The 14,945-nt window shown below is 43.5% G+C and overlaps 1 protein-coding gene across 1 annotated transcript in view; it reads right to left on the reverse strand.

The window, feature by feature from the left end:
- Positions 1-7,469: 7,469 nt before the first annotated feature.
- The window catches only part of COL22A1 (collagen type XXII alpha 1 chain), a 145,348-nt gene continuing 137,872 nt past the window's right edge, over positions 7,470-14,945 (reverse strand). Inside the window, exons 53-57 of the mRNA XM_065669158.1 lie at positions 14,744-14,923; positions 12,437-12,503; positions 10,868-11,050; positions 10,435-10,512; positions 7,470-7,722 (exon numbers count right to left, since the gene is read on the reverse strand). Coding sequence (XP_065525230.1) covers positions 7,535-7,722; positions 10,435-10,512; positions 10,868-11,050; positions 12,437-12,503; positions 14,744-14,923 — 696 coding nt within the window. The 3' untranslated portion in view covers positions 7,470-7,534. The remainder of the gene's footprint in view (positions 7,723-10,434; positions 10,513-10,867; positions 11,051-12,436; positions 12,504-14,743; positions 14,924-14,945) is intronic.

Genomic DNA, 14,945 nt, shown 5'->3' on the forward strand with positions numbered 1-14,945 from the left:
TGGCCTACCAGAAACGTGGCTGGTTGAACTGAGATGATTTGTTGTATGTTCCTTGGGTAACATCTGAGGCATTTGGTGGATAAAAGCCCTCTGTCAGCTTTCCTCTCTACCAGGCACATTACCAACACACATGCAGAGTATTTGGGTTGCTCAGATACTCCCCACTGAGCAAACACTTGGCATTCCCACTTGATCAGGTGTTTCCCTTCCAGCTCTGCAGTGTACACAAACCCCAGCTCCCAAGCTATGACGTTGCCTCTTGTGGTTGTAGCCAGAGAGCTGATGGAAAGGATCTGTCAGGGTTCAGAAAGTGCAACAGCAGTGCTGTGACTGATTTTCAGCAGATCGGTTTAGATCTTTCTTTGTGGGTAGCTCTCTCCAAGCACCAAGGGTGCCATTGTCTGAGGAATTCACATTGGTCAGTCCCAAGGGATTGCAATGGAAGCAGGAAGGCTGGGTAGATAAAACACGTGGTAAATAGGACAAACTAAAGCAGATAGTAAATGAAAACGGACTCACAGCTGGTGGCCTGGGAGCTGGGAACCATTAACACATCCTGTCCTCAGGTCAGTTTGTGCCTTTAACATCCGGAAAACACAAGAAAGAATCAGTTTTGAAAGGTGGAAGTCCTCCTCCCTCCTGATGAGTGTATGACCCCCTGCATCACAGAGACACCATCTTTCCTGTGCCGCACTTGCTCTGACATATTTAAAAGCTATTTTTTATTCCTTGCTGGCATAGCTTTTATAGGAGACGTAAAATGCCAGGTGTATCACAAGCCATCCCACATGATGTAGGACATTTTCCTGGAAGGAGAAAATCGTGAGTTTGAAGCCTCAGGCTGAGAAAGACAACCTCTCTTCCTTCATTCTGCAGTCCTTAAGGATTTCAGCTAAAAAATGCTTAGGACATCCATTTCAAATGCTTTTGAAGAAGAGAGGTCTCCATAGCATCCCACATACTATTAAAGGTAGAAGAGAATGTGTTAGAGATATGGTCTAAGCAGGTCTACAAAGCAAAGTCTTGTAAAAGGAGAGTATGTGAGCTTTGCTTTCCTACTCTGACCAATGGCTGCACAGACGGAAGCTTTCTATCCAGACAATGCTGACAAGAGGATTTTGTCCTCTTTGAATCCTTCAAACTTATACTTCGGGCTCTGCTTTTTTTTAATTCTTTCACCCCGAAATACAGTTTTTCAGGGCTATTACATACAAGCTGTTACCCCTGACTTGGATTCAAAGTGCAAATACCATAACCCTATTAAAACCAAGCCCTGAACTTCCTCCAGATTCATATTCAGTGTCTGTAAGAGAAAACTGTCACTTGCTTTAGTAACCAGCAGAGTTGTGAGGCTGTTTTGGCTCCTGGGATGGCTGGAGAAAGGCCTGCTGGTTTTCCCAGTACAAAGTGGTTACTAATACAAGCTGGTATTATCATAGCTGAGTACATAATGTCTTGAGTAGATCCTGGGAGCACTGAAAATGATTACTTCTATTGTTTAGGGTCATCATTAACGTCAATGGGGTCTGAAGGATGTGCTAGCTGCGTTAAGAAGGGGTGGACTTGTTACACAAAAATGATTCAGCTGAACTCGAGGAAGTCTAATAGTTGTTCATAAGTAACAATGGGTACAATAACTTGGAAATATGTGTACATTAGAGATGACTACAGCAGACAAGGAAAAGTGAGATTTTCACATGCAGGGGAAAGTTCCTTATCAGAAATGACAGACCTCACAATTAGCCATAAAAATAAGACTCAAAGTTAAACTCAACCCCATCAAGAAAGTGCTGAAAAGTTATTGCACTGAAAAGTCAGTTCAGACTTGGACAAAAACCATCCCCAAAATTACTAAGGCAAAAAATGTGTTTCTAAGAACACATTGTTGAATACATCTGTCCTGTGAAACAAACTGATTTACTGTCTGTGCTGCCTTCTGTTAAAACAAGCTTCTCTCCTTCAGACAGCATGTCATGCAGAGCCAAAGCTGTGGTCAGAAAGAGGGTTTTGTGATGTTGGGCACTGCTCTGTTGCATTTTTTCGCACCTGGAGTTTGACGCAGGGTTTTCCTTTACCAAGTGGCAGGTTCTCTTCTGCTCCAGCTAGCAGGACATCCTTCTTCCTGATGCTGATAGCTGGCTCATCGGGACTGTCAGAGTATGATTAATGCCCCTCCGTCAAATTGTTCCCTTGTGCTTCCTACATAAGGTTCATGATCTAAAATGTAAAATAACAGAAGCCCATATTTCCAACATATGATCCCCCCCGAGACCCAGCAGGATATTCTCAATCTCAGCTCAGACAAACTCCAACAAGAATATTATCATCAGCAGCATTCTTGAGCCAAGTTTCACAACATATAGAAGGCCTTATAGTGAAAATCTGTGTTGTAAAGCAACTCTGAGAACCAGTCTCCTGTTCATCATGTCTTCATGCTCTTCTAATAAGTTGTTCCTATTCCACAAGTCAGAAGACAAAAACCTGTTTGTGACTTGCAGGTTCAAACCAAAGTAATGAAGCTAAGCAGGCTTTGTTTTCTTAATTCAACTTAATTTACAAAGGTGTTGAAAGCAAAGTCAGGACCCTGAGGAACCATTATTACCCTAAAGCCCTCAGGTGCTGAAACCGGAACATAGGAGACAATAGGGTGTCTGATGCAGAGACTCTTGCCCCAGCAGTGCTGGCTCTGCAGAGACAGCAGCAAGGAGGACTCCTCATGGTCTCTGATGGATGCTTACCCCTGTACATGGCTGCAGATTGGGGCAGAAGCCTGCCTTCACTTCTATGCTGCTCTTCCTCCCCCTGCCATGGAGCAGCAATCTTAGCCCTCATCAGCACTGGACTGCAATTCATGGAGGCTAAAAGAGGTGGTAGTGGATTTATATTTATAATTTATGCTGTTACTGTTGAGTTAGTGCAGTCATTTTAAGAAAATTTACCTGTTATTTGCTGGCATAATGGAAGTGCAGGTTCATGCCACAACCTTGTCTCTCTGCCTCTGAACTGCCTGACTGCCCAGCATCTCATCATCTGTAGCACATATATCCCCACACCAACTCAGTGGGAACATGAATCAGTAATGGTGGAAGACAAAGACAGGTGCCAAAAGATCCTTTTTCCATGAAGACCTATTTAATGCAGGCTAAACAGCCAAGGGTACTTTAACTGACTACTTTGGGATGAGCTGAATTGCTCTCCAGGCTCCACAGCTCACATCAAAGCCACCAAAGTGCAGGTGACATGGCTTGAATCTGAATCCCACTGTGAGAAACTAAGCTTGGGATTCAGGTACCTTGACATAAGCATCCTACATCATTTGACAGGATACATAATCTCCTCTAGGGTCACCTACTGCAGATGTGGAAAGACCCTGTTAGGTTCTACATCATATTTGCTAGTCCCCTATCAGTATCTCTGGCACTGAGATGATGTTGATGGATGGTGATACCCAGCCATGCTTCAGCAAGCGAGTCCTGCTCCAGAAGCTGCCAAAATGCAATCTACAGCAGAGCAGAGCTTGACCAGCATTAGTCAAGCTCTAATGCATTAGACCGTATTAAAAGACTGAGCTGTCATGAAACTTTGTTTTCTTTTTAAATATATTTTTAATTATTTGGTTTTGAATTGCCTAGAATGTAAAATCTGTGCTCAGCTCCCAGCCAGTTCTGTGGTCAAAGCACAGGGCTTGAGCTTTGCTGCTACAGCATATTTATTGTCTCTCTGGAAAACACACATTTGGTTTAGTCCTGAACAGAGTAGTGTTGCTTTGATTACACATCTCCAAATGAACATGTAGAACAGAGTTCAGCCTTACGCAGTTTAATTACCTTGTGTTAACCACAAAACATGGAAAAAGGACAGCTCAGGAAAACATCACAAGGCTGTAGTGAGGAAAACCACTCACAAATGATAGAGGAGGAAAATAATCCATTCCCTGCCATAGTTTCCAAGAAGCAGCTAATTCAAAACTGGTTAGAAAACAAATAGCAATATTGTTTATTATCAATAATCATTATTTATAATGATTCAAATTTATATATAATGTAATTATCAATAATTAACAAATCAGTTGTTATTAATATTAATTATTAATATTAATAACAGATATTAAATTGTTACATAATTTAACACCAAAAAATATTTTTCCCAAATGTTTCTGTTATTTAGGTTTGTTTTTTTTGACAGGCAAACATTTTAATAGAATAATGGTCTGTTTGCTATGATTGCAATGATTTACACACTTGGTTAAAAAAAAAAAAAAAAGAACAACCCACAGTGATGCCATGAACCTCATGCATCATTAACACCTTTAAAATACATAAATAATACATTGTCTGGCTACCTAATGTGATTTTAACAGTATATCCTCTTACCACAAGACCAGCAACAACAAAATCCAACAAAACCATCATCATACTCCTTGGTTTAAACCTCAGACTCAGTGAGCAGACTTCATAGTGATGTAGAGACTCTGTTGCAGAGACAGGAACATTGAGATGCAAAAACCTTACCCTATTCAAGAGCAGTTGTAATGAGGCCAACAGCATTGTCTCTGCTCTACCTGCCACCTCCTGCCTGCCTGGTCACCTTGCAAGATGCTCAATAGACAATACATGCCTTACTTTCCATCACACACCATCACCTGCTTAGGCACAGAGGCATTTTGTGGAGAGCAGCTTCTGACCGTTCCCAGGGCTGTACTTGTCCATTTACTGGCTGCCCAGATGGCAGACCTCATTCAGTAAGTAATCTCAGGCCAAAGATGGCAAATACACATGAACAGACTGAAGGAAAACTGCTGCAGTTCTTGAAGCCCTGCAAATAAACCCTTTCTTACCTTTTATTGCAGGGCACATTCACGTAGGGCTTGCTTCTGTATACGCTGGCAGCTACAAAAGCCTCCCTTTGATGACTACACCCATAGAAACTGGGTGGCTACAAACACAGGTCTTGATCTGGGTCTGCAGCATGTCACTTACTCCTCTCACCAGCAACAGATGATGCTTGGTAAATGTCATTTGACTGGCTGGAGAGAAACCGGGATTTAAGAAGAAACACTAAAATGGCACCCACTGAATTCAGGGCACTAAGACAGTCTGGGATGTCTCCAGGAACAGACTGAACTGACAAGTGTATGCTAGGGAACATGCTGGAGCAAAGGGAATTAGGTTGGATCCCCTTCTCCATGTGGAGAAGTTGCAGAGCTGTAGTGCGTGCCTAACCCCAAGGCAGGTTTTTTAATTGCTATTGAAGATGCAGGTGTGTCCCTCACATTCAAATGAATAGGATTGTCCAAAAAAAACCCTAGATACCACTGCACCATCTCATCCATTGGGGGTTGGACTGGATGACCTTTAAAGGTCCCTTCCAACACAAATTATTCTATCAGCTCTATCAGTTCTGTTTAACATCACTATGTATCCACCCTTCTCATGGTGCACTGGAATATATTGAAGCCGATGACATGCATGGCACACACAGACATACATGAGGAGAGACATCCTGCAGAGGCTGAAGAGTCACCCTCATGACAGGAATTAAATGTCACTTTAGCATAACCCAGTCAACATATCTGACTGCTATAAATCCTACTCATTGCCATCACATCTATTCAAAATGATGTCTCATGCCATGTTGTGAGGCCTCTCTTGAGAACCAATCCTTGTTTTACCTCGCCACTGGAGGGGTGATATCTCACTCAGCCTGGACTAGGAAAAAAGGTGCTGTTAAATACGTGACCAACAGACTTGCTTAGTACTGAAATACAGCAAGCTGACCTAAGATGCAGTACAGTACCAGATATACCATTGAGAGTTACTTGAAAGCAGCAAGCTTTTCACATCAATTTTCACTTTGATTGGTCTTTCCATAGCAAGAAACACAGTAAAATCAAATCAAAGAGTTTATTTGCACAGGAAATAGCAGAAATAGCACCACTGAGAGCTACATAGTAAAGACTTCGTTTAACCCTCACATGAGAACATGTTTTTTCATTTCATTTTTCAGTAAAGAAGAGGCAAATTTTATCTGCTGCTGGGTGAGAAAAAGACTTCAAGGCTGGCAAAATGTTATATCTGGGCTTTAGCCTCAGGGTCTGACTCTGGGGTGGTTACAGACATCTGTGGCTTCTGCTTGGCTTAGCCAGCTTGGAAGCACCATGCCATACGAATGTGCCAGCAGGGCAGGGTGCCTCTCTGCTGTCTCCAAAAGACCTGATGAGATTTCCAGACACATTCAGCACTAAATGCCTGTGTCAGGTTCATTGCTCTCATCTCTCACTACAAACTGCTTTGTACAGAAGAGTTTTGAAGCTGCAGCTGCTTTGTTGGCTGGCCCATAAATCTGGGCTTTTCAGACTCCGTCCCCTCTTTACTTTCTCTGCATTCTCATGTTGATTTTGGCAATTAGCTGACAGGGGAAAAGGATGTGGGTCTGATGTATTGCTTTTGCCCTCAGTTTCCTCCAGGTTTCTCAACCTCTTTGCTCTGACTCTCTCATCAGAGACCAACCTCTTCCTCAACTAGCCTCCAATTTTTTACCTACGCTCTAAAGCATCATCTTGCCAAATTATTGTAGTGGATCATTCAAAATGGTGAGTTGGGTCACACTTGGCTTCCTGAGATTAATACCAGGGGACTTCCTGTGCTGCTCTGGCTGATTTTTGGGTGAAGCAGTGGAAGGGAGTGGTGTGTGCACTGACAACGAACAGGGAATTTGGCATCCCTGAGCTGATAGGGGACATCATGGAAGCTTTTTGCAGAGGCATCTCCCTGACAGAAGGAATTTAAGCTCCATCTGGTAGGAGTAAACCCTCTGAGTACTGAAGCTCTTGCACAGGGAGCAGTGAGGAGGTTTACATCATCTCTGTGGTCTCTTCAGGCCTTAGTGTGAGATCACACATGGTCCCATTAAAAATATCTCCAATAGGATACAGATTCACTTACGGGCAGAAGAACATTACATTTAATAAGGATCTTCTGGGAAACACACACTGGCAGCTCATAACTGTCCTTTGTGTTGTGAATGTACTGGAGACCTTTTTTCCAGCTTTGGCATAGCTTTATTTTCCTCCCCTCCATGTGGAAGGCAAAAAGCACCAAAAAGCCTGTGATCAACCTGTGTCTCACAGTTAATGCCATGGGATACAGGATTTGATTGCAGTTTCAAGGGTGAGGGGTAAAGCTTTGGAAAGAGGTAACCAAGACAACAAGGATGTTGACATCGGAATGGTTTTGCATAAACAGCTACACAATGCATTGGTATTATATGCTCTTTAAAAGAGGAAAATCCACTTATTTTTAATGTTTTAATATGCCCTGATGCTAGAGTAAACAAAAAACAAATTCACATATCACATCAAAGATAATAATAATAATTATTAATATAATTCATAAAAATAATCTGACCGACCGGCAGCATTTGTTGGCTTTAGAGGGCCTCCTATGGAAGAAACACAGTTGAAGGCATCTGAGAGCTCCTGGCAGGTGGGATGAATTCAAGTTTCAAAGACAAGTCTGGGAATAACCCCTGCACGCTATGGCCCTTTGACGTTGACAGGTCTGGCAGCCAGGCTTGCATAGTAAGCACATTGAGCAGGGTCACACTGTCCATTAGCTCCCGGAGGTCCCTGTGGACCCTTGAGACCAGGCACACCAGCTTCACCTTGAGGGCCTGGTGGTCCTGGCATCCCATCTTTGGCATAGCCAGGCTCCCCTGGGAGACCTAAAACAAAACCAAAATTCCCTTTTGTGAGTGATACTTGCAGGGTGTAGTAATTAGCAACGTAGCATCACAGGAGATGGTTTTGACCCAAACAGGGATGCGGACATCACTTTCCACAGATATGGGTCTGGCTGGCATGTATCTACAAGGACATAACAAGTGTATCTCATCTGAAAGAAAGATATCCACCCCCTATATCATCCTTGGGCTGCACAGCTCCAGTATAGCTGTTCTTCCTTTATCACCATGTTGAAGCTGTGCAGCTGCCCAATGGCATATAGTCCTCATAGAGAGGAGGTGAGGATGGGAAAGCTTGAGGCAAGAGACAGCTTTGGGACATAGTTCTTTCGTACGAAGCATACTGGGTCCATTGTCATTTTAAGGCAATACAGGGTGAGAATGGCAAATGCAGACCATGGATTTAAGAATGCTTCCCATAGTTTCCTCCCCAAATAAAACAGGGTGAAGGCAAAACTAATCACAGAATCACAGAATCACAGAATCCCAAGGGTTGGAAGGGACCTCAAAAGATCATCTAGTCCAACCCCCCCCGCAAGAGCAGGGTAACCTACAGTACATCACACAGGAACTTGTCCAGGCGGGCCTTGAATATCTCCAGTGTAGGAGACTCCACAACCCCCCTGGGCAACCTGTTCCAGTGCTCTGTCACTCTTACAGTAAAGAAGTTCTTCCTGATGCTAACGTGGAACTTCCTATGCTCCAGTTTACACCCATTGCCCCTTGTCCTATCACTGGATATCACTGAAAAAAGCCTAGCTCCATCATCCTGACACCCACCCTTTACATATTTGTAAACATTGATGAGGTCACCCCTCAGTCTCCTCTTCTCCAAGCTAAAGAGACCCAGCTCCCTCAGCCTCTCCTCATAAGGGAGATGTTCCACTCCCTTAATCATCTTTGTGGCTCTGCGCTGGACTCCTTCAAGCAATTCCCTGTCCTTCTTGAACAGAGGGGCCCAGAACTGGACTCAATATTCCAGATGCGGCCTCACCAAGGCTGAGTAGAGGGGGAGGAGAACCTCTCTTGACCTACTAACCACTCCCTTTCTAATGCACCCTAAGATGCCATTTGCCTTCTTGGCCGCAAGAGCACATTGCTGGCTCATGGTCATCCTCCTATCCACCAGGACCCCCAGGTCCCTTTCCCCTTCGCTACTTTCCAGCAGGTCAACCCCCAACCTGTACTGGTACATGGGGTTGTTCTTCCCCAGATGCAAGACTCTACACTTGCCCTTGTTAAATTTCATCAAGTTTCTCCCCGCCCAACTCTCCAGCCTGCCCAGGTCTCGCTGAATGGCAGCACAGCCTTCTGGTGTGTCAGCCACTCCTCCCAGTTTTGTGTCATCAGCAAACTTGCTGAGGGTGCACTCAGTTCCCTCATCCAGGTCATTGATGAAAATATTAAACAGCACCGGTCCCAGCACCGACCCTGAGGGAGCCGAGGAGTGAAGAAGAAAAAATAAAAAGCACTAACAAAACCCCCCAAACAAGCGCACACACACACACATACACACACAAAAAAAAAAAACAACCAAAAAAACAAAAAAAAAAAACCCAAACCTCTCGATCTATCGAAGTAGAGACACCACAAACAAAGCTTAAAGAGCACCTGCAACACGCTGGGCACATGGTAGGAGACTTGCTTAGTGTGGTTAAAGTAACCTGGGGGTGAATCCAAGACTTGGAGGAACAGATAGATGGGTAGAAACAAGAACTGCTAACTGAAAAAGGGAGAGGGGTAGTGCAACCACAAGCTTTATCAGCTGTCACCCAAGCCACATCAGGGTGGCAGAGAAAGAAGAAAAAAAAGTGTAAGGATACAGCAAACGAACTGGTTGAAAGGAAGAAGGCAGAGAGTTGTGGTCAGTGGCGCAGAATCTAGCTGGAGGTCTGTGACTAGTGGAGTCAATGGTTCCTAATTTCAAATTAGAAACAAAATATATTTGCTGCTTCTTTGTCAGCAAAGGTAAAGCATGAGCTGCGTGCCTGAAACACAGGTGTTAGAGATGACCTTTTATACCACCTGAAGCTGCCTGAATCTCTGGGTTCAGCTTGGACACAACAAGATTCTAACAAGGACAGATAGGACTCTGCACAGTGTATCTAGTAATTAAAGCTTCACTCTGCATTTGTCCTAAAGGCCAGTTAACCTTGCTGTTACTGAGATGGATCATTATACCTGTCAATCAACCTAAGGAAATAAAGGTGGCTAAATATGATGCTAGTGATATATTTCTTCCCCTTGGGCCACTTTCTACAGAAATTATGTATGCCATGTTTATGTTATCCTGACTGACTGTATCCAGCATACAGCTGCTGGAGAGGGGACTTTTCATCAGGGATTTTAGTGATAGGACAAGGAGTGATGGGTTCAAACTTAAACAGGCGAAGTCCAGGTTAGTTATAAGGAAGTTCTTTACTGTCAGGGTGGTGAGGCACTGGCACACATTGCCCAGAGAAGCGGTAAATGCTCCATCCCTGGCAGTAATGAAGGCCAGGTTGGACAGATCCTTGAGCAACATGGTCTAGTGTGGATGTCCCTGCCCATGGCTGTGGGGTTGAAACTGAATGATCTTAAGGTCCTTTCCAACCCAAACCATTCTGTGATTCTATGATTCTAATATAGCAGAGACCTGTGTCCTTGTAGCAGTTCTGAGCGATGTGTTTTGTGGGATTGTCTGAATAAACACACCTGGAATTCCTGGAGGACCTATTTCCCCTCTCTGGCCAACACCAGTGTCTCCTTTATCTCCCTTTGCTCCTCTTTCTCCTATAGAGAGGGAAAGAAAAACAGTGAACTGATGAGCAGAATTTAATACTATTACCACTAGTCTTCCATCCATACTGAAGCCAATATATTTGCTAAAAATAGTTCCTAAGTATGGCCAGTCCTCAGGGATGGGACATTAAGTGGGAATGAAGATATGCCCCGCTTCAGTTCTGGCCAGAGGTGGAACACACCAGCAATTGCTGGTCACAATCACCAGCTCTGGTTCAACAGACTGAGACTGCTTCGAACACATCCATCTAAGGATCACTTAGATGCTACTAAAAGGAGATGTTGATGCCGAAGTGTAGTAGACACATCCCTTTATCACTGCCCAGACACACCAAATTTCACTTACCTTTGGGACCAATAGGTCCAGGTGGCCCTTCAGACCCAGTCTGTCCAGGCCGGCCAGGCTCTCCTGGAGGGCCAGTTCTTCCTGGGAGTCCTTCCTTCCCGGGGGGACCAGGAGGTCCTGGTCTGCCATGGGACACTTTGACATGTGCAGGCTGTATCTGAGCCAGCAGATAGGCTAACTTTGCTGTGAAGAGTTGGAAATGGGTTTGTTAGACTAGAAGATCAGTGCTCTAAGAGATAGAGAGATAGAACCAGTGGCTCCATAAAGTCCAAGTACTGTCACAGGTCAATTTTTCAGGGCCACCCATTTGTTGCCCCTGCACAATCCTTCCCCATAAGCCACGATGGTGACTCCATGACCCTCTCTATATTAATTAAACCTGATTTCTCAATAACTTTAAGCTTCTACCAGATTTTATACTTAACCCTGAACATTTCTCTCATCCTCTGCTCCTTGTTCATCAAGGATCTGAAATGTCTCCCCCTTTAGCTGTGCAGCCAATGGATTTGTGTCAAACTGGAATCATTGCTGCTCCGACAAGAAAAGCCTATTTCCACTGTTTCTGCTACACGGAAAATGATGCTACATGGCTGCTTTATAAGGAGAAAGCTTACTTTCCTTGTTCTGGGCTGTAACACATGTGGGGTTAAAGCTAATGTACCCATCTCTGGCTGTGAAGTCAGAAACTGTAACTAAGGCAGCTCCCTGTGTCAGCATATTCTCCGATTTCCAAGCAGGCACGTTGCTTGCCACTTCCATATTAAGACACTGAACAGCCTAGAGAGCTCTTAAGACATACTCAGCATCACAAAAACATCCGACAGAACAGAGAAGGATTTTCTATCTGCCTTTCATTGATCCACAATCTTGAATGCTTTTAGATTGGCATGGAATTTGAAGTGTGAGAGTGTGTAAATAAACCCCTTGAAATAAATCACTCCATTGAACCACGATCTTCAGCATGGAGAAAAATGCCTGCAGCTATGTGTCAGCTTCTTCAAGAAGCAATGCAGCTCTGTGTTTCATTGTAGATGGGGTCAGTAGCAGCCTCAATTCATGTGCTTTGAGAGGAGCAGCAGCCCATATCCATTCTGCCCCTTTTTCTCACATTGATGAGTGTCACATCCAGAAATCAGAACTTTTCTCCTCCAGCTGGGACCTCAAAAGCAAGTTTATGCTCTACTACAATTACTTTCCATTCCAGGTCCCCAAATTACTCTGTTTGAATTTGTATCTTCTCTTGTGCTACTGCCTCATAATTCCCAGGCATCTGCAGGAATGTGTCTGCAGCAAAGCTGTTTTGGTAGCAAAAAGACATAAGATGCTTAGCATAGGCAATGTCCTTGGGCTGAATAAGGGAGAAAACCCCTGTGCTATTGCTTGGAACATCAAGTCTGGGGAATGGTAAAGTTTGCTAAGCACATTCCATTCTACACATTCCTCTTTCCAGTCAGCTTGTTGCAACATTGCCCTCCATAAGCACAAGGCATTCAGGTGCCACCGCAGCTATGGAAAGTGTCTTTCACACTCTCAGATACATCTTCTGGATTCCCAGAGCTGATTACTTACCATCAAGCTGCTTGTCTAACTCCTCCTGGATGAGCCTTCTCAAAGTCTCTAGAGATGGGGGCTCCCCCTAGGGAGTAATAATGACAGCGATAGCAAGACATAATAATCACAGCCAGGGGATGTGTGAATTAAGCCCTCCATAATGGGTTTAGTGGGTTGCATTTCATTACCCACAGCATACATAGGACTATAGGGACTGTCTAAAAAATGCATGTAAAGGAACTCAAAACACCCACAATTCCCAACCTGCTGGCAAGCCATGGGATCAGTGGTGTAAGCAGCAAGACTGGTCACAGGCATAGTTGGGCACTGGCCCCACCTACTTCCTAGAGAAAATCTCCCTCCTAAAGACTAATAGAAGCAGTAGAAATCAAATCAGGAGATGTCCTCTGCCCTACTAGATCATAGTAGAAAGCCAACATCCTTCTCCAGCACTGCACATTTCCTTGCAGAGAGAAGCATGTGTGCCCCCAGGGTAGTTGGTATCTAGACTTGCTATAAACCCTCACACTCAATGTCTTATCTCAGGGAACAGCAGCCAGTTTATGCATATGATACCTATTCTAAATGAGTACAAGGTTCTGCCTGATTTCGGGCTGTTGAAGGGAGCTGGGGGACGTGGCTGCCTGGCCTTTGTCCCCTACCCAGCCTCTTTCAGCCTCTCTCTCAAGTCTTTTGTTTGATGTTGCTGTAATAGCTGTCAGAACTCAAAGTAATGTGAACAAGTCTAGATGATGCAACTGAAAAAACACAAGGAAAGCATTTTTGGTAGGTGGAAGCAGAATTTTCCAGGTTGTGGCTTTCTAATGAACTAAAAAAGAAGTTTAAGGGTAACCAGACTTTTATCTTTGCATAAACTCGAGAGAAAAGATTTAGCTATATGTAAAAAATAAACCATTTTGAACTAGCAAGATCAAATGCTTTCCTCTGTGAATTGTAAAGTAAGATGCTTCACTTGAAATATATGTTTTCTTTTTTTGGCTTAAATTATTCTTTGAATTTCTTCCAGTTTTGAAAACAGGCTGTATTCTTTTGTGCATGAGTTACTTGCATGAAAGTGTTTTCCCCTTGCAGCTACCCTTTTAACATGCAAGGGTGCAGTCTGTGTCCTTTATGTTTATAAAGACCTAGTGAGGTCTTCTGAATCAGAAATTACTCTTCATTAAGAAATGCAGCTTTTATTAAATAGAAACATTTCAATTTCAATCAGTAATATATTGCTGAGAAGTATAGAGTTGGTCTATTTGCTGCCTTCTTCCCAACACAAATTTTGCATGAGAAAAAGATATGTTTGTTGGTGACAAAAGAAACAATTCTGTCATTAAGTACTAACCATTTGTGACGGCTCTTAGTGAATATCCCAGCTATCAAACACAATTGTGGAATGTACTTTTAAGGCGTACAAATTATCTTTTCAAGTTTTAACTTTATTAGTTGCACCAAGTGCCTAGAATCATCACTGGATTTCATTAAATCTCTGTGTTGTTGAGACACACAAAGAAATGCTTTGTCTAAAATTTACCCAGTTTTTACAGCAGAGATTATTTCACTCTTTATTTCCCTCTTAGATGATCCCAAATTCATGCTCAGGATGGGCATAACGGCTTCACTAATGTTGGTAGTATTTCTCATTCTTCTAGATACATTACCCTAAGGCAGTCTCAGTAGTGAGATTGTTTCCCGTTAGAGACAAAAAAAAAAAAAAAAAGAGAGAATATTAAAGTAAAATAGGATTTTTTGAATTCTGATGAGCTGGCTCCAGGATTTCCAGGAATAGAGCAGTGACCTTTCCACAGCTCAGCATTCTGTCTCTCGTAACAACCAGCAGCAGGGGAAGGCATAAGGTCTCCGTATGAAATGCTTAATGCTTAAAATCATTATAGAAAGAAGCTTTTTCAGACCCATGACCATAGTAACAAGAATCTGATTTAGGCTTTTAGGGGTATAAGATGTCAAGGAATGGCTGCCCTGGCTATAGGCTGATATCGCTTAGCTCTCCTGAAGTTCAATCCCCATGACACTTCCCTGAGATGTGTTGTAGTATCAAGAGATGAAGCCTTGTGTGGGATGGTTTAGTGTGAGGTGTCCCTGCCCATGGCAGGGGGATTGGAACTAGATGATCTTGAGGTCCTTCCCAACCCTAACTATTCTATGATTCTATTCTAAGAGATGAAAACAGTGCCTCCCTGTCCTAACACACACTTGCTCTGGTTCCTATGAGCCTTACGGTAATCCTATGCACTTTTCTGATCACACACCATATATGAGATACACGTACTGTACAAAGCCCTTCTCTGTCAATCTTACCCTTGGTCCTGGAAATCCTGGTTGTCCTGGAGGACCAGGAGGTCCAACTTGCCCAGTGTCTCCTGGGGGTCCGTGGGGACCCATCAGTCCTGGATGGCCTTTGTGACCAGGTATCCCAGGATCACCTGGAGGGCCTTTTTCTCCTTGAGGGCCTTTTTCACCTTTGATTCCTGGCTCTCCCTAAAGTGAAAACCAAACAGCA

This window comes from Lathamus discolor, chromosome 2, assembly GCF_037157495.1.
Source record: "Lathamus discolor isolate bLatDis1 chromosome 2, bLatDis1.hap1, whole genome shotgun sequence".
Classification (NCBI taxonomy): domain Eukaryota; kingdom Metazoa; phylum Chordata; class Aves; order Psittaciformes; family Psittacidae; genus Lathamus; species Lathamus discolor.